The sequence below is a fragment of the Anomalospiza imberbis genome, chromosome 1, assembly GCF_031753505.1.
Source record: "Anomalospiza imberbis isolate Cuckoo-Finch-1a 21T00152 chromosome 1, ASM3175350v1, whole genome shotgun sequence".
Taxonomy (NCBI): domain Eukaryota; kingdom Metazoa; phylum Chordata; class Aves; order Passeriformes; family Viduidae; genus Anomalospiza; species Anomalospiza imberbis.
Genome location: NC_089681.1, coordinates 72,778,757 through 72,799,729, shown reverse-complemented (window position 1 = coordinate 72,799,729; position 20,973 = coordinate 72,778,757). Strand labels below are relative to the sequence as shown.

General features: G+C 37.6%; 1 protein-coding gene across 7 annotated transcripts in view; it reads left to right on the top strand.

Moving 5' to 3' along the window:
• The window catches only part of CTNND2 (catenin delta 2), a 638,637-nt gene that overhangs the window by 560,465 nt on the left and 57,199 nt on the right, over positions 1 to 20,973 (top strand). For all 7 annotated transcript variants that reach the window (XM_068196795.1, XM_068196789.1, XM_068196805.1 and 4 more), the window contains one exon: positions 6,651 to 6,801. In XM_068196795.1, the coding sequence (XP_068052896.1) occupies positions 6,651 to 6,801 (151 nt within the window). The remainder of the gene's footprint in view (positions 1 to 6,650; positions 6,802 to 20,973) is intronic.

The following is a 20,973-nucleotide window of genomic DNA, read 5'->3' as shown; positions in this document are numbered from 1 at the left end:
GAGCTCCTTTCTTCTCAAGGGGAGGGAAAAACTCAGTTCATGTTTTCCTGAGCTCCAGCTTTGTTCAGCCCGGCTGCTGCTTTTCCCCACCAGCTCATCTTCTAATGTGTGTTAGAAGGGATGACTTGTTCCTCTCAACAACTGGAACAAGCTTTTAAGATTTCCTACTTGAACAATGTCTAGCCTTCCTGGACTTCTTTGCCCTTCAGTACTGTCTCCTAAGGTACTCTGTGAACCAGTCTCCTACACAGCCCAAAGTTTGTCCTCTGCAAGCCCAAGGTAGCAGTTCTGCTGACCCTCCTCCTTTCTTGTCCTTTGACTGTAACGTGAAGAGCAAGTGCTGCTCTGTTGAGGTCAGTACCAGTCTCATGAAACTATAGCATTCCTTGGTTGCTTCTTTCTAGCACCTCTCCTTTCTGTTCCATGTTTGATCATACTCAGCAGGGAATGAGGAGGCTCTTTGGTTAGACTGCTGAATGTCCCTGCCTTTGTTCCCTAATACACAGGTACAATACCCTTGTGAATGTGTTTATGGGTCATTGGCATGATCTCTTGAGATAGGATAGATGCTATCTCGCTCTTTGTTCCTCAGACAAGCAACTACATTTATTTTGTTAATTCCATGCAAGGGAAATCGGACTCTCATAGGAGCAAGAGCTCCATTAAGTAAATTATTAGATAAGGAAACTGAAAACATAAAAGGGACCATTTTAGACACAAGGTCAGTGCAGCTGCTTCAAAGAGTAGTATGAGAAAGAGTTTCAAGCGCCTTACCATCCAGACACTTGAAGATAATGAGTAATTATTTTCTAAAGCAGCAGACATCTAGGTTATCAGTCTTCTCTTATCAGGCAAGGACATATTGTGGGTTCCTTGCCAGACTTTTTTGATGACTAGTTATTTACATATTAACCCTTTGAAGTTTCATCAGGCTGTTCCAGGAGAAAGTTTTCTTGGATTAAAGTGAAAAGGCTTGCTTGCATTTTCTCCAAAATAGTAGTATTATGAATCTTTATGTGATGGAATGCAGAAGACCACTTATAACATACTATGTAATCAACAAAGTAAATTTTTAAAATAAGCAATGCTTTATTCTGTCAGGAATTCCAATGCTTTGTTCTGTCAGGAATTCTTACCTGGGTAGAAACACCTCATAAATGCGGCAGCATCAATCATTAAAGAGAGATCTAGAGGACAGAAAACAAAATTGAAAGGACAGGACAATATTTAAAAAGCAAGACCTGTTGCTGCAAACACTTGTATCACAGATATCATGAGGAAATTAGCATTGCCATCTGTGTGTGGAATGGGAGCACAGTAGTTCATAGTGGCTTCATGTTCAAGGTAATCCCTTACTATAAGCAGTTTTCTTCCCATGAGATGTGTCACTTTTGTCCCAATTTTTTTTTTTTAATTATGTTAGTTATAATGTTTGGAAAACTGATCGTAAAATTTCTCAGATCATTTTGGAAACACAATACCTACTTGTACTGCAGAACCAAGAATGATGAGGTGCAAGGGCAGTTCCTTACCAGTTTTGCCTTCCTGTTTCAGATAACTTCTGTTAACACAGTTTTATTTTATCTAGTTTATTTACTTAACTTTGTATCTTTACCACTGGATTTTTTTCCTTTCTCTTTAAGCTTGACTAAGATTGTGGAGCAAGAGAAGAGTAACCAGTTAATACTTTTCTCTTGTCCCACACAAAGCTATAGAGAACTTGCTGGTAGTATACCAGATAGGATAATTTCTGAGAACAGAGCACTGCAGTCAGGGGCAGAAAATCCATGGGATGTCTCTTTCTGCTCTCTTCAGAAACTGCAGAAAGTTAACCAAGATTTCGGAGCTTTGCTCTTTGTCAGGTCATGTGACTTCTTAGGGATCCCAATAGAGTTATTTGAGTAAAGTAGATCTGTAATTTTTGAATATAAAAATATTTTCTTTTTTTCTTGATAGGTATATTACATTGAGTCTGATCAGACAGAGATGAACATTAATTACTCATTGATATTTGATTATTGAACATGCAATTCTCTTTCATGGTCTGCTGTTTTACTGCTGTTAGCATGGACTCTTTCTAAGCCTTTCCTAGCAGACCTCAAGTCTCTCTAATCTTCCTGGTGCTCTAGTTTGCTGAATAATTTAGTTTGCTTTGTCATGCCTGCTCCCCTGATTTAGCTTTCATGTTGTAGTTTACGTCTCAATAGTTCCCTTTAGTATTCAGTAACTCAGTAGTCTTTTGGGTCACAGTGTTGAACTGTACCAGTACAATCCAAATTCTAGTCAAAGCTGAAGTATGGGACAAAATATTCTGCAGATACTTTGGGAACACTGATGTCAATGGCAGGAAAGTGAACCCATTCAAAATGTCAAGTGTATACAGTTGTTGGTATTTCTTGCATTTTACGGGGGGGAATTGATTTTGGTAGGTTTTTTTTCTTTCTCATTTTATGATGGAAATTTCTTCATTGTTCAGTTTGGTCTCCTGTGTTGCTGCTTCATAGGGAAATAAAGAAAACCATATGAAACATCAACAGGAGTTAAGTGATTAAATGCTTCTCAATTTTTCTGAAAAATACAAATGAGTTTTATCTAGAGTAATTACTCTTTTCTTGAATTTCAGCCTAATATAATCTTAAATCCCTAGAGGCATTCACTTGTGCAGACGGTATCTGACAAACAAAAAAAATTTGCAGGTTTACTTTATTTTTCTACCTAATTACTGCGATGAAAATTAAAAGGGAGCTACTAATGAAAGCAGACATAGAGCTCTACTGTGTACCTTCAAAGTGATGTGTAGTAGTTATGGCCCCAAATTCCGTTATTGGTAAAGTGTATTTATTCATGCACAGACTGTGGCTCCTGTGATTGTCTCTGATAATTTAGCCTCAACCTGATGCAACAACAATGATTTTATTTTATTTTCTAGCTGCTTGTTCCTGCTGAAGTGTTTGCTGTTCCCACAGGAATGCTTTTGCTTTACAAACTGAACAGCTATTTGAGCATTGACACCGCCACTGATTTGTGCAGTACCAGGATGATTAAGCGTATTAACCGAGTGCCTCATTTGCTTAATGATAGGCCACAAACCCTTTGTCTCTTTTCTTTTTTATGATTTTTCATCTCTTCACTTTTATACTTCATTGAGCTCGTATTAGCAATTGACCCACAATGTGGAATTGCAGGCACTGCACGGTGGCTTGAGGCAAACGGAAGGATCATCAGTATACACAAGGCTGAATCAATTTCTCCATTCTCTGCAAGAAAGAAATAGCCTTTTGAGGCACCTCAATTTGAGCTTTCCTGAAATCCACACAGCGCAGCGTAATTACTTGCAGAGACTTATCCTAATTGGCAGCTTAAGGAAAGAGAACCAGACAGTTCATACCACTTTCCACATGGAAAGTTCTCCAGAGACCCTTGAAACAATTAAAAGCATTTCTCTCTTTCTGCCTAAGTTTCATGACTTGAAACAGCAGATTAAATGATAGCAAATCACACATTGAGGAGTCTGTGAACTTTTCCCAAAGTGGATGACATCCTCTGGAAAAAGACAAGCTTGGGAAGGAGAGGAGTACACAGGGGAGAGGAGAGGTTTCCTACATAACTTTTCTGTAGTCCTCCTCCCATTGTTTTATATGTATGTGTGCATATGTGCATCTGTAAAACATTATATCTGGATCTTTCCCCTTTGAAAGCTTTGGAGCTCTATTTTTTACTGTTATAATCAAATTAATTGGTTCATTAGAGATCCTGAAGGCTTGCATGCCGTTTATTTAGTAAGGAGGTTTATATTTTCTCTTTTTTTTTTATGCTGAGTTATTTCAGTGTTTCTCCTACAATGTCTCCTGCTCTCCCTAGGCTTAAAAGCAAAATATTCCCTAATTTGTTCCTCTTAAGTTTTGGGTTGGAATGGATGATGAAAATATTACATCCCAAGAAGTCTGTTGTAAACCTGGCTTTATGAAACAAGTGCTTATGTTTTCTCTTGGTAGGTGACTAAAAAAAATCAAAAGAAAACTGTTTACTGAGGTTTTAGTATGAAGGATTTTTAAATATAGCGAATAATCTAAAGGATTATTTTTTATTTTCCTTGGTATGGAATAGACATAGATAAGGTTTTTTCTCTCAAACCAAACACCCCCACTGGTTCCCCATGTATCCCACTCTGGAGATGCTACATCTGTGATACACTTCTGCAGTGAACAACAGCATCTTTCAGAATACTCTCAGCTAGCCTGAACTCTCACCTCAACCACACAGGCTCACTTTTTTCTCAAAATATTCTCACTGCTATCTTGAACTCTCATGCTGACAGTCACCTTGTAATCACAGCAGACACAACAGATGCTTCCCCTGGGAGAGATGTACAAAATACAGCATTTTTTAAGTGCAAGCAGGTATTGCTCATTTCCCAGCTGCAGGTGAGAATGCATCTAACTGGCAGGTAAATACATAGTTATTAAGCCAGGAAGGTTAGAAATATCCATTTGTTGTTTCCATAGCAACCTTTATATTTAATATCTCATTAAAATTAATGTGTAGGTAATAAATTTTTTCACAAAATACTTCCTGTTAAACTCATTGATCCTTAAGATCTGTTTTAGTTCTTTATCTGATGATCATCCTATACACTGATTCTAAGGAAGACACTGGAGGAGAGAGCATAGAGTAAGATCAACAAAGAGTCCTGCTTACCTCCCCTAAGCTGTTTGCTTTGCAGCACAAAATGTCAGCACATTTATGTTTTAGCACATTATTATGCTTAGGGATGCTGAGAACCCCTGGTCCAACTTAACTGACTAGAAAGCTTATCATAACTGTTACGAATTTCATCTTCAGCAAAGTCCAGCCAACTGGCTTTTGTTATGCATAGTTACTACAGAGGAAAATTAATTAAAAATACTCTTTAAATTCTGGTTTGTTTTCCTTTTTCCCAATTTCCCCTGAATCATATCACCTGGAATGAATTTGCACTACAGATATTGCAGCATTGTAGTTCTTGTATATCTCCACATCAACTGTTTTTATCATAAATATATATTCTGGTTTTTGCTATTCAGGGCATGTATCTTATATAAACTTATAAAGGGCATGTGTCTTATAGAAAGATGCTTTCAAAGTGAGCTCCTCAGCTGTGGTAAGTAGAGGCCATATGCAGGGGTTAAACATGGTCTGTTGACAGTGAATGTGCTGACTTTTTTAACTCTGCATGGCTATGGAGTAATGCTATTGCAATGTAATTATTCTTTAGAGTGGGATGTCTTTGTCAAAAGAGAAGAGCCATCTAGATCAGAAAATCCTAAGACTTACCATCCTAGTTTCTGAAATACTTGAAATATTTCAAAAGCAAAGGCCTTCCAGAACTTGTCTTCACCTTCCAGGTACAATGGCAAGATAAGCATCCATGCCACAGCACTGCTGAAAGGAAGGAGACATTCAGCTTCAATAATTTCCTTTCAACTGTCATTACAAGAAGCATGAATGTGAACTTTATGAAAATTGTAGAGATCATGAAGTGAAAGGGATGTGTGCCTGTGGATGGCTTGTTTTGAAGTGGGCTCTGCTGAGGAGACTTGTACATCCACGGGTGTCCAAACAGCTTAACTTTGGCAGCACCCATATACTTTAAACCCACAAGGTCACAGCTGCTGTCCTGTTTACATGTTTTGCAACTGCTGGACATAGCAGCAGAGTGGAAAACAGGGTAGTATAGCTGATCTTTCACCCCTTTATGTGCTGGGAGCTCCAAGTTGTGTAGCTCTGGATGGATCTCCTACTCACAGCACACTGCACAGATCCCTTGTTCACTGGCATGATAATCTTTAGAGCTCCTAAAGGGTTTTTTAGAAGTAAACAATTCCATTCATCATTTCTACTGTCAGATAAAAAGGATGTTTACATGAGAAGATACTGCTCACTTTGATACAAAGACAAGGCTGTGCCAGTGGTGTCATGACCAGCTGTCAAGTGGGAGATATCTACAGTCTTCTCTGCTAGAATCAGCCACTGGGTTTATCCCGCAGCCACGTGATGCCTGCAGCCAGGCACAGCACAGGCACACACTGCCTTCAGGTCAGCTCTTGAGAGGATGGCTAACACTTCAGTGTACAATAGTATTCCAGTTAGGATCACTACAGCTGCCAAAACCAGGCATGTAGTAATCCTCAGTCTTCCTTCTGAACATGTTAACACTCACAAGAGAAATTATAATAGTGTTTTCATGTTTGTAGACTAAATAATACTTATGGCAACAATAAAGAATACCCAGACCTCTTGAACTTGCTTTGTGATACATATTTTGTAAAACAAATATTGCTAGCTTAGCAGTAAACAAGCATCATTAGATGTTGCATACAAAACACTGGTGAAAAGTAAGTTGTCTGGAGACTTGGGCCCTGAAATTGTAACCAGGTGTGCTGGGAGAGAAGTCAATTCATCATTTAATTTCTCTGTCACCATAAAAAAACTGAGTGCTGATTGCCAAATCAAGTGGTTGCCTAGCATCATCAATGCAATTATTTTTACTCCTTTGAGTTTTCCATCCAGTTGCCTCTTTTAGCCCTTACTCTGTTGTGAGCTCAGGTGCCTCACTGCCTGTGGTGGATTCCTCACTTTGTTCCCACTCTCTCTCCCCTGTGTCTTCGCAGTGGTCAGTGTACATCCGCGCTGCCGTCCGCAAAGAGAAAGGATTGCCCATACTGGTGGAGCTGCTCCGGATAGACAATGACCGGGTGGTATGTGCAGTTGCTACAGCTTTACGAAACATGGCCTTAGATGTCAGAAATAAAGAGTTAATAGGTATGTTCTTTCCAAACAATTTATATATACTGTGGATTTGGGGACTTTTTTTTTCCAGTTTGCAGCAGAATGAGCACAATGAAAATTATTCTCACGTTTCTAGAACAATTTCTTTAATTCTTTCTCTAGTGTGTCATATTCCAATTTTATGTGACAGCTTGCTAGTATATATCAAGGAATTGTTAAATTAATTAAACATCATGCAATGTTTCCTGATCTCTCAGGCTGTAATCTCTGTAAGAAAAGCAATGGCTTTGTTCTTCTTTAGCATTTCATGCTTAGGCTGGCAGTAGCACTTGCATCTTCCAGATCAATGATCTAAGCAGACGACCCCCTGCTGATCCTCAGATTACCTATTGCAAGTAACTTTGGAGTCATGAAGTAAGAAGTCATCAAAATTTTAAGAAGGTTACAGAAATTTAGTGGACGATTAGTATCTCCAGCAAGACAACTGAGAGATTCTTGCTTCACAAACAAATACGCTGATGAGGAAAAGGACAATAATTTATGTAAATCATTATTGCCCCTGAATTCTGATCGTACAGTAAGCACACATATGGGAGTTTTATTTTGTTCAGGCAGTTGGTGGGTTTTCTTAGCTGAAATTCATCCAAACACTGTGGGTCATTGAGCTTTTATTTTCATGTTCTGTCTTTGAAAAATAATCACTTTCAACAATCATAACCAAATTATTTTTACTTCTGTACATTAAGAGCATATTTTCTGTTAATTTTTCCTAACTTGTTAATTTGTTATCATTACAGCATATTTCTTCCCTGCTTTTAATTACAGAATTTTATAAATAGATACTATGATCATAATGTTTATTATTTGCATCCAGTGCTATCTTAGGGTTAATGCTTCTTTACAGAAGTGCTCTACAAGTTGTTAAAACAAGGAAATAAGTCCTCTCATATTGGGAGGAATCTCTCATTGTACTAATGTTCCTGGATCTGCAAATTTCATTTAGGAATGTAACACTATATATTTAAATTGAGCTTATTCTGATGTGCCATTCAAAATACTGTAAAATTATGCATAGTAAATTTGCACAACCTCAACATTTTAATATTTTTTAAATTCTTAAATAACACATCATAAAAGCAAAGATAAATTAAAAAATTGTGAGAACAGTCTGTTGAATATAATAGCCTAATGTATTTGTTTACATAGCCAGCTAATAACAGCTGTACAGTGCTGCTCTGCTTTATGTTATTTGTAAGGTTATTCTGAGAAATTGTACTTCAAAATTGCAATAGTAATTTGCTGCGTCTTTAAAACAGTCCAAACATGCCAATATGACAGGGGAGTTATGATTATAATTCTTGAACCATTTCAGCTGTGATCTTTGTATGTTCATTTCTTTGGCTTTCATCATTGAACTTCAAAGAAACAGTAATAGCGGTCATTACTGGTCTTGTTCTCTAGTATTTTTTATCAAATAGAGCCTATCATAGAGCTGAGTTTTAGAAATGCTAAATAACAGCAGTGGTCAAGGATTTCAGCTCATGTTGTAGTCCATCCATTTTTGTGATATTGCACTTCCATGTATTGTATATGTATTGCAGGATGCCTTAGCTGTTGTTATGCAAAGGAAGCCTCAAAAGGAACTTGTGTAGTTTCTCAAACATCCTTCTGCCTAGGCAAAATCTACATGCTATTTATCTTTTCTCTTTCTGATTTTTGTTAGTGCATCAGGTTCTTCTGGTGACACAGTCTGCCTCACGAGCTGGAATTTTCCCCATAAAATAACCCTTTTTAAAGGAAAAATTTCCAACTGTACATATAGTAAAGTTACATAGCTAGAATTGAGTTGGTTGGGGGGTTTTTGATGCCTTTATAAAGCTTTCTTTGCAGTGGTGCAGTTGTTCCATTCCCGGCTGACTTTTTTTTACAGAAATGTGCCAGAGAATGATATATTTAATTCTGCTGCTGCCAAGTGGCCCATAAATCAGTATTGAGGCACCTGGAAAATACATTAGAAAGCTTGCTAAAATCCAAACTCACCTGTTCTGTGCTACAAAACAAACAAAAAGACCCTTTTCTCAATGGCCAGAAGTTTCATACTAGACTTCATTGAATTGACCAATCTCTTTTGTTTTTCACACAGATCCATCAATTATGATGTTATATTGCTAAAGGTTGGTGCGAGGCTTCTCTTATAATTTATCTGAGCCATCCCCATAGCAACATTTTCTTTATTTATAGTGAGGTCTTCTTCCTGGGTTTCATTTCAGGCATTGCTCCATGTCTTTAAAAGGACCTTCTTTTTTCTCCTTCTTCGTTGCTTTTTCAATGTGCCTTGTGTCCCTTGGCCAAGACAGCAGACATATTCATCCTTCTCCTTCCCAAAATGAAATTGCACTCAAAAATATGGTAAATATGGCCTACTTAGTACTGGAATATATAAGGCAACACCCAGTTTTCTCTCCTTGAACGCACTGCCCAGGTGCATTCCTGGTCACAGGTTAGACCACATTCATTTTCACTTGATTTCCAGGATCCTTGTTTGCATAAAATTGTACACAGTCTTTGTTGCTTCCCAAGAGAGCACCCAAGGGAAAGGTTTCTCAGCCTTTTCTCTCTCCCAGCTGAGAGAAAGATCCACTACTGATATTGCCTGTTAGGTTCTTCCTTGGTTTCGGTGATCTAGGCTGCAGAGCACCCCTGTGTCCCTCTGGTACCACATTTTTCCTCTTCTGTTCATGTGCTCAGCATTTTGGAAGGCTTCTTTTCCTTCCTTGAAGCAGGTTCTGTCTCTGCTAAACTTCTCCATGGGTCCGTTAGCTTCTCCCCGCAGCCCCAGCAGAAGTCACTGAGTTAACAAAAATTACTTTTATTTGCTTTTGACTTTCACTTAGGCAGAAGAAAATCACTTTTATCCCACAGGTCCCCTGAACGCTGTGTTGATGACCTCTGTGCAGTTAGATCATCCTCATGTTCTTTCCCTCTTCTTCATCTGTCCCTTTCTCTCAAAAAAAGGTAAGGGAAAGTAGAATAACAAACCCACCATTCTGTGTTCCTCAGGGCTATAGTGGTGCCTTAGTTTGAGTATATGACATTCTTTTTCTGCTGGGAATGCAGTTTTTAACTTGAGGATTACCTGCACACCTCTTGCTTCTGGCAGTGCCAGTCAGGCCAGCACCTTATGCCAGAGCTGTCCCACTGTCTTCCCTACAGTGAGTGCACCTATGAACTTGCATTCTCCAAAGCCACATTTTGTTCAGAAATTGCTAACTCAGTGCAGTTTCTTTTCTTTAATCAGAAGAAACTTGGATCAGTTGGATGGGGCAGAAAACCTTGAAAGTAAACCCACCTCCTGTAAACAGCATCTTTTGCAGGATGAATGATTTCCTTGCAATCTGCCCCAGCAACCTTCAATGGCTTTCTGGTTCAAACACCTTCCACACAGTCCTCTGGACTTTCAGGGAACTTTCTCTGGGCTACCTGAGCCTGCACTGTACACTTGTGTCCTTAGGAGTCTCCCAGCCAGCACTGGTGCAGCAGCCTCCCTTCTTGCAGTTCCCTCTACCCACTCTGCATGTGAGAAGGTTTCCAAATCAGGATTCCTCATTCAGTCCTGGAAAACAGGCCAACTAAATCTTTCTTTTATCTGAAAGACAGATAGCATTTTCCTCTCTGCTGCTATCCATGACCTCTTTAACAAAAGAGATTATGCATTGTACGGTTAATTGAAAATTATGTGACTTGTTATTCTACCTAAACAAGCAGGTACAGAGTATCCCTGTCTGAAATTTTTGAAGGATGACTATCCCCAATATCTGTATTTTCCTTGTTCTTGTGTATGCACAGCATTTACCTTTTATTTTAAATGGCAATTACTGTGGTATTTTAAAGTGCAATAGGTGGTCTTTCAAACAAGTTAAGCTGATTTTTCTAGCTGCCCCAGATAAGAAATTTGTCACTATTCATGTACTGCAAAATATGTACAATACAGGATTTTTCCTCTTGAAGGAAAATTTGGAATTTATATTAGTACTGTTCAGTGGTAAGCCCACAGAGTACGAGCCTTGGAGAGAAAGCAGAGGTGGAGGTAAAATGTATAAGACTTCAATGCACAGTTTTGTGCTTTAAGTCTTTCTGTCCCTTTCATTTTATCCTGACAGTGGTTTCTAATGCCATTTTGGGTCAGTGCTGATTAAGAGGAATATTGTACTAGTGATTGAAAAGCACTATTCTTTCTCTTAGCCTCTTGGTCTTCACTTTTGGAGTTAAATAAAATATTTTTTTTCCCTTTTGTAGAGACTGGGAGTATTTTAATCACTTATCCTTGGAAAAAAGGAGGACAGTTCCACTTAAAGGTTTTTGTTGATTTCTTGTACTGTGTAGGAAACAAGTCCTTGCGTATCTATACCCTTAAAATGTTTAGAGAATCCAGGTGTCTGTTCAGAGCTCTAGATTCTATGGAGTTTGATGGGAAAAGTTGAAGTGTTGTAATAATCAAAACATTCTTGCTGTGGCTCTCATTGTAAAGGCTTGCTTCGTATCAGTAAAGTTAGTGGTATGATTTCTTCTGCCTTCACAATGTTTTAAATTAGGTCTTGAAACAGGGCCTGTAGCAGGGGTCATTTTTAAATAATTTTTCCTGAGTTCGGGACTGTGTGTCAGTACTGAATTATCCTCTTTTCACTGTTTGTCTGTCAGTAATACAGTTATACATGAAAAATTCAACAGTGGCACATCAATTAAATTATTACCTAATGGGTGCTGGAAACTGCTTACTTTTGCAAGGTGTCTAGAAGGTCATTGTCTAAGATAAGATACCTGTACTGGATGGCCTTATAGGTGACTGAGAGACTCACAAAAAGTGACTTACTTTGTCTAAAATGTGATAAGATGGAAGCTACCCTGTATTACCATATCACTGTCGTTTAGTGATGAAAACCATCTAAGAAGTGTGTAACTGGTCAGTGTATGTCTTGTGATCTCATAGCAATGTGAGTCTGTTTGGGTGCCTGGTGTTTGTTTCAAAGTTTTACTGCTAAACTTGAGAAAGTTTGACTGAATGATGTATCAGGAGTTTGCAACTCTAATGAATTGTTAGATTTGCAGAATAATTCATGTTGGAAAAAACATCACAGGGTCATCTGGCCCAGCTTTGCACTCAAAGAAAGGTCAGGTATGTTATTTCAAAGTGTGATATCAACGTTTGGAAAGATTGCTTTTCATCTGTGAGACTGAAAATGCATCAGAATCAAGTATTTGCATTCTTGGAGCAGAACATGGTTCTTCTGGTGTATTAACAGCTACGTGGGGTTCTCCTATCTATAGCATGGTTGCATTTTGTTTCAGAATTAGTAATAAATCCAAGTGAAAAGAGTTCCCAATTTTGTAGTTACAAGAACAACAGCTAAGTTCTAGTAAGGTACATTGATAGGGAATGTGGTGTTGTGTTAGGAGAGGATTAAATCAAACATGCAACTTTCATCCCCCTTAAGAGTGCCTACATGCAGCTTTCTCTTATTTTTAGATGTGAGCATTTCTGAACTTCTCACACATGCATCTGCTGACAGTGAGAGAAACTGAATTTTTTAATTGAATTTTTAATTGACGTATAAAGTATCTTAGTCACTGGAATGTTAAAAGGACGTAAATTCGCAATGCAGAAGAATCCAGAAAGCATTAATCAGGCATGCATTCAGAGGAAGGTGAAGACATAATATATCCTGCAATTTTTTAACTTGTGTCAGTTTTTATTGCACTTCATTTTTCGTGTTCGGTAATTGAGCTGTGCAAAACGATAAACAGATACCTGAATGAGAACAGGCTGTCATCAAGAAGTTGAGGAAGCTGATTTACAAAATTAAATGTATTGTCATACATTAATAACTGGTGCTCCTTACTCTGCATCAATGAACAAAAATATGCTAGTTAACTTAGTAAAGGAGTAATTAAACTATTAATATTATTAATAAAACATACTATGTTTTATAGCACCTGTATAGCAACATATGAACTCACTGGTTTCTAGTGTTGTATAAATAAGCTAGCTGAGAATTTAACCTGATAAATTTTTAAATGTTAAGTAGCTTTTCCATTGCGGTGTAAAGGCCTTGTGTCAAGGAGATGTTGACTTTTCATGTGCCTTAGCCACTGGCTTGTTGCTTTTTGTTCTGTGTTTCCTGAAATATATTTCTTACAAGCAGACCTGGTAGTTACAGAGATTAGAAAAGGTTTTCAGAAAAGGTTTTCAACCTCAGTCATTTCTTATTAAATAACACTCTCACGTGAAGAGATTTAGGAGGAAAACTAGCATTGGTAAAATTGAATTCTTTTTTTTAGTATCTGTTCAAGATACTAAAAATTCAAGATCAGGCACTTTCAGAATTAGATCAACTCTTCTGCATGTGAAATTTCCTATTGCCTAAGTACAGCTGTCTGGATTTGGAGGGATTTTTCTCTTCTATGAAATATCTGAAAAAATGGTGTTTCAAGTAGTCAGCTGGGCTTCTGAACAGTAGAAAGAACATGGCACCTCTAGGTGTTCATCCCACTTATCTCTATCACATAAAATGTTTGATCTTACAGTGTCTTACAGTGTCAGTTTGATCTTATGTGTCATGTCTGAGAACCTAGAGAAGTGGCCAGAGACCCAGTGGCCAACTTTAGTGTTACTGAAGATAGGGAAATAGTATCCCATCACAAGTTGTTCTGGTAATACAGACTAAGCACTGTCCTGCTCCCCTTTAATTAGGTCGTTAGGCTTGGCAAGGGCAATTAGTGAAAAAGCTCTACAATTTTTCATTGTCACCCAAACCAGCAGAAATAATTGCATGCACATTCAAATCTAGAAAAATGGGGGATACTACTTTCACATATCTGTTTTTCCTTATAATGCGAAGTCAAAGAATCATTTTATGTCTGTCATAGTAAGGTCAAGATGCTTCACAAATTGTGACCACAACCCAGCCATAGGTCAGCTATTCTTTCTAGTATAATAAACTGTGGGGAAATGCCTGTAAAATGCCTGTATTTCTATTTTAAGTGCTGTAATCAAGAGAATCATCTTCAGTATTGCACCATGACAGCTTCTCTAGATGGTAATGTTAAATGATGCCATAGAGTGCTTTAAGGTTTATAAACCTTGAAGTCTTTATTACAGGTTTTATCATTTTGTATCGACATTCAGTATTATTTAAGATTAAATTCTGAGTGCAAGTCATAAAAGTTGCAAAATCTGGTAGAGGTGGCCCAAGAAAGCCTAGATTAATTGTGACTGCCAAAAACACCACCACCTCCAAAAACAGCCAAGGGATGTGCCTTTTCACTTCTCTGATGTGCATTTCACACATAAGAAAGTGCCCTGACCTGCACCTTATATTTTGTTTGAGATAAACAATTTCTGTTAGTTTCTGTTCTCCTGCACAAGATAGCAAGCAATTAAATTGTAACTTTATCTCCTTTTCTCACTCAGAAGATTGACATTTCAAACAGTTTAATATTAATTTTCATCTCTATTTTTCAGTATGTTCATGCTGAGAAGTGCCACTTACCTTTTGAAAATTTGGAGTTCTGATCTAAAAAGTGCGTATAATTTAGTCACATGAAATATACAGAGGTAGAAATGCAAATTTCAGAAACTGCCAAAGTAATTTTAAAAGCACTTTTAAATCCATGAGAATGGAAAAGCAGTTTTGAAAATCCAGGTTTTGTGACAGCCTTACAGTAATAGATAAGTGTATCAAAACATGTTTCCAGCCTATTCTGTATCAACTTCAATTGATGAAACAGCAAACTAGTTTTATTCTCTGTAAGACTCAAAATAATGTTTTCCCCTGAAATACATACCACCTTAAGTGACTTCTAAATTATAGAAGTGACATATATGGCATTTTTTACTAAAAGTGCTTTTCTTTGAAGAAATTCAAATTCCCATTCATGACACATGTCAGTGCAAGAGAGTAGAACATGGCAGAAATTAGCATTTGATAAAGGAGTGTCGTTTTCTTCTCATGTGTGAAGACCCTGGGAATGGGTCAGGGGCACTGTAGTTTCAAAAGATGTTGAAGGTGGATCTGAGAAATGGAAAAAATTTAAACCAGTAAGAAAAGGAAGGATGAATGTGTATTGATTAAACTACCTATAGATGGCTTTCAATCATGTTAACAGTAATTTTCTCTGTGCATCTACATCCTTGCATTCACTAAATTATAGTGCAGTTGTTCCTGCAAAATCTCATTCAATCCTAGTTCCCAAGTTAGATGTTGACAGGTGAAGTGGGCAGTACACAATGTTTCTCTCACTTCGCGTGGCTTTTGAGAGATACTTCCACTTCTGTTTTAGTGTCCCCAAAGTTGTTTTCTTCATGTTTCAGAATGCTTGGAAAGGAAAATTTTAAGGACAAAACCCGAACACCATTCACAAAGGTGACACTGGTAGAAAATTCTGATTACAGGGACCTAAGCTATGTCCTTCCACATAGTCCTTAGGAGGACTAATTTTAGGCTAACACAGAAATAAAATACCTGCAAATATGCAGCCCGTATGTTTGTCATCATCTTTTAGATTAAAAAATGCACCATTGAAAGTCTCATTTTCACTGGATTAAAATGTGACTGTCAGGCTTTAGAAATGGTATTCCTTAATTTAGTGCTCCCACTAAAGTGAAAAACCACAAGCTGCTTCCCTGTCCCCATCCTCTCCAGTGAGAGGCAAATGGCAGACATACCAAACTGAGATAAGAGCAATTTACTGGAAACCACAATGAGATAAGAAGACGGACAGTACCGGGAACAGCAACAAAGTTGATAACAAAAAGATACAGAATTGATACAAAAAGAGGATGTCTTACAGGCAAAAATTGCTCTCCAGTCAGGGCAGGCAACAAAACAGTGGACAGACTGTCCATGTCCAGGCTTTCTTTTTCCCTCAAGCCCAAGACAGTGAAAGGATCTAATAGCACCATATCTTGGCCACACCCACACAGCTCTGCCCCATCACAGCTACTACAAAAAATTAACTCTGTCCTTCACTGAAACCGGGACAGCAAAGGTAGAAGATAACAGAGAGTTAGTGTTCAAAGAATGCAGAATTAGGAAAGATTGTGAATGTCTGAGTTCTTACGACTGACATTTTAACTAAATCTCAGTGCACTTAATTTGAATTTAGTTACTCTTTGTATTCCTGACCATTAGGTGCTTACACAATATTCCTGGTTCTTAGCACTTGCCCAGTAGGGGCAGAAGGTGATGGTAGTTCTTTGTTGGCTTATATGCACTCTGTGCCACAATACCTGTGTACGTGAGTTGGTTTAGTCTTTGACGGATATAAAAAAGGCAGTCAGTCACAATACTTGTTGGTTTCTGCCTGCCATCTTCAGAGGCTTCTGTTTTCTGACAGTTTAATTGGCCTTCATTAAGTACTTCAATGTAAGGTTTTTTCACTTGTAAAAACCAAGTCATACCCTGGTTGTTTCCATCATTTATTACGGGTTTTGGTGTTAAAGGCCCTTGTTTCAGATAACACTAGTAAAACTTCAAATATCCTCTTAATTACAGAAAGTAGAATAATCGTCTTTTGCTGCAGACTTTATAAATGAATGCTTGTGTTTCCTATGAATATTGTACCTTTATGCACATGTAGTACCTCTCGAAAAGCACTGTCAGAGACTGGCTGGAAGCACTGTCACTATGTCTTAGGTTTCTGGTCATTTATGGGCTCTTGTTTTTTTAATTGGTTAAATAAGTTTCAGAAAAAATCCACTTCCACCCCTACTTAACAAGCAGTATTTTAAAAAATCAAAATCTGCTGTTTCATGCTTGTAGCTAATGGGATTGAACAGCAGCAGTTTTGTAATACAGTTACAAAATATTAAAAGGGTAACAAATTCTCATCATCTGAGATAAGTGAGGGAATAATCAATTTGCTGAGGGGCCTTATTATCATAAATCCATAAGGTAAGACTGTGATACTGCTACTTAATATCTCGATGGGCTCAATTAAACAAAAGTAAAGAAATGTAGTTTTCTTCCCAAGGAAAGCCTAGAGAACCTTCAGAATCAGCTTCAAAGCCCCATTGATCTCTCCATGGCATCTTTATAAAATTACTTGAAATCTGGTATTACTGATACAATCTTCAGTGTTACTGTGTTTTCCATTTTCCTTTTGCTTCCTCTTGTGGCTGTGTTATGCAAGAGGTTGTGTGAACATGAAAAAGATTCAATGACTACCCCCTAGAGTTAGTAATTTTATATATGTAGTATGTATGATATTTTATAATGATGGAAAGCATTAAGATGCATTAATGCTTAAATCCATGTTTTTTATATAGATATGTAATATGAGTAGTGCAGTTTGAAAGACCAGGTTAAGACAAAAGGAAACAGCATGTTGTTAGCACTTAAAATTGAAGGCCTTTATTTTTTTTATCAAAGGAACTATATAATTGATACAATCACTCCAATATTCCAGAATGAAGATTTTAAGCAAGCATAATCACCTTTAAAGAGATTGTTTTGAGATTTGTCAGTAGACTGACAAGCCCTACCTTACAAAAAGAAATGTAAATAAAACCGTCCTTGTTGCTGATGGTTTATAAACCTTGACCAATGTGCAGGGAAGAAAACAACAATGAATTTTAAAATTGCTTGTCTTTGTGGTCTCAGCTGTTAAGTAATTGCTAATAGTCTGGGCTGCATATACTATGAAATTCCTTTGGTCACTAGATGTTATTGTGCTTCCTTTAGTCCATGTAAGTCTAGAAAATTAACTGGGTAATTTTGGAAAATACACTTAAAAATAAAGTAACTTTTTAAGGTTTAGTGAAGGCTTCAGTCTGCAGGTGCAATAAAGACAAAATTTGGTATTACTGGATCTGTTTGGCTTGGAAGGGGCCTCCAAAGGTCAAGCTGGTCCAGTAACAGAAGGTTGCTTAGGACTTTATCCAGCTGATGAGATGGAGATTCATCAACCTTCCTGGGCAACCTGTTCTGTTTTTTGACCACCACCATAGCAAAATTAATCTTCTTTTTATCAGTTGGAATTTACTGTGTTCCAGCATGTCTTTTGCTTCTTTTTCTTAGACTGTGGAGCCCTTTAAGACAATCCTGACCCCATCTTCTCCACACCATTCCATTAAGTAGAAGAAAAGAATAGCAAGATCTCTCCATAACCTTCCTTTAAGGGCCAGATGATGCAGTTCTTGTCTGCCATGTGTTCCAGTCCCCTAGCTGTCTTTGTGATGCTCCACTGAACTTGTTCCAGTATTTTGCAATGCCTTTTTGTTATGGGCAGAAAAAAAAAACTTCATGTGACACTCTACATGTAGTGTAGATGCAGAATTGTTTGAGTGAGAGGAAGAATCATATTTTTGTTGGGTTGGCTAGACTCCATGTAATAAAACCCAGGATATCATTGGCCTTCTGTGCTGCAAGGGCACATTCTGGACTCATGCTCAACTTGTCTACCAGCACTTCTAGGTTTCAGAATTTTTTTTTAAAACTTGCTTTCTAACCAGTTGATACCCATCTGTGTGCTGGTACAGTGGCTTATTTAATCTTGAGTGCATTTGCCTTTGTTGAACTTTGAGTTTGCTGCTCAGCTGTCCATCTGAATAGCAGTCCTGCCCTCCAGTGTATTGACTACTCCTCCCAACATTACATTGTTCACAGTCTTTCTTTCTGTCCTGTCCTTCAGGCTGTTAATGAAGATGTAAAACAGTCTTGCCCCCAGTGCCACCACCTGTGGGGCACCTCTAAGTAACCATCTGCCAGTTGGATTTCATACTGGCGATGAAGTCCTTTTGTCTGGCCAGTTTTCTGCCCACCATATCATCTACTTATCTGGTCAAAATCTCAGTAAGGACGCTATATGGAGTAAGGGTAAACTGGCATTTTTGTTATTTCAAGCAGCGTAGAGTAAAATCTGTAATTCCTAAATTAGAAGTAGATAAATGCAAGTTGAATGTCTGTAACCTCAGTAACATCATTGCAGATACTTCAGTTACTTCAGGACAAGGTTCACCAAATTTTAAACCACAGTTTCAGTGTGACAGTGTATAAGCTTCAGGGAATAACCATCTTATTGTGGAATCAGGGATATAATAGGATAATTGTAACTAAATTCACTTAAACACAGAAGTTTGCTTTATTTACTAGAGAGAATTGTAATAGTAGCTCCATTTGTTGCATTTTTAGTAAGGCACTGTACTTGCATATTTTAAAAAGGAAATACTGTGGAATGTCACAGAATATCCTGAGTTAGAAGAGACCTGCAAGGATCCTCGAGTCCAACTCCTGGCCCTGAACAGGATGATCCCCATGAGACACCATGTGCCTGAGGGCATTGTCCAAACACTTCCTGAACTCTGTCAACCTTGATGCTGTGACCACTTCCCTGGGGAATCTGTTCCAGTGCCCAACCACCCTGCGGGTGAAAAATCTTTTCCTAACATTTAACTTTGTCTTTGGAATTGATTACTTTCAAATCATTGGAAATAAGGGTAATTTCTCTACTGTTCAACAGTGATGCCTATAACTAAACTAACCACATATAGTTAGACTAATAGATTCTGATCTGATACATAATTCAATTGTGTAGCAATAACATGAATTTTAAATTATTTCAGACTAATGGAAAAAAATGGTTGTAAGAAACAGAATCAGAACTCTTTCATGTACTAAGGTGTTTTTATTCTGTCCTTTATAATAACTTACTTCAAATTCACCTCTGAATATCATCTGCTAAAATATCAGCATATTAAATTGATGTCGAGTGCCTTTAATATAATTTTTATTTATATGAATATATACACACTGCAACACTATATATATGTGTGGTAGTGTGTTTTTATATGTATTTGGGTAGGTTTTATTCCAGCCTTTAACCTGCACCAAAAAAGAAGAGAGGCTGTGCTAAGGAGTACACGTGCATATAGAAAATTACTCCCTTCATGTAAAACACACATTGTATTATGGCATACAATTACAACAACTAGGAAAAAATCTTGTTGCTGTCAGCTTAATCATCTCATAGGAGCTAGAAGAAATTTTTCCATCAAGTTCCTGAGAAGCAGGATTCAACTCAGTAACAAAGCAGCATTACTAAGATAGAGTGAGTAGGCTGCATAGGTACTAATCACCATACAATGCCAAACAATGAGAAAGTCTACTTTAAATCAATTAATTAAATAGGAGAGTAAAGTGAAAGTAGAAGTGGTTCTTACCATGTTAATAACATCTGGGTAAAATTCTTTGGTGCCTGATGGTAAATTAAGAACTGAATTTCTGTTTTCAGTCATGACTTAGGCATTAAATGGACTGTTTTAAAGGACTAATACTTTATTATGAAAAACAGAGTTGGATGCCAATTAATTCACTTTGATGCTTTGAAAATGTTGTACTTAACCCCCTTAGGTATATTTAATAGAAATAAATTAATGTTAAATATATTATATAATACAGTTCATTTTTTAATAGTGTAATTTCTTTTCACTATGAAAATTATAGGTTCTCAGCCGATTGACTTAGCATATTTAAGAAAATACAGTTCCCTAACACAACACGTGGTAATTCACCATGACGCAGTCAGTGACACAATATCCTCCTGCTTCTAGGCTCTATTCAGCCCCTCATTAACACATCACATCTACATTGAATCAGCACTGCCTGACTTATCTGTCAAAATGAGGTGGGGGAGCAAAAAGATTACTGTTTCCCTTGACAGACAAATTTAATTAAACACAACAAACTCAAATGAGTCAGGTGAGCAGCCGACCTGAGATGTGAAAAACTCTGACTTGCCCCAGTAGTGCTTACGCGGCTGAAAATGATAAATTTCACACTTGCATACTGGTGGTCTGCCCACAGCCTGAAAGTTCTTTTATTTTGTTAGAATCCAGCTACTATGAAGCCTATCTTAGTATTATTACACCACTGTAAACTGTTGCTTTACTAAAAACCCACCCTCCCCCTTCTTCCCTCCTCCCCTCCTTCCCTCCCTCCCTCCCAAAACAAAATGAAACAGAACAAAACAACCAGTTTTGGGAATTCCTTCATGTCGTACTGGAAAATTAGAATAGCAAAACAGATAAGCTGTGTTCCTTGGACAGACAAAAGCAGGGTCCTTTGGAATATACTGGTATCAGATAGGCTGGCAAACTGGCATTTATAATTTCTCTACATTGGTATTAAATCTTCAGCAGCTAAAGGTGTT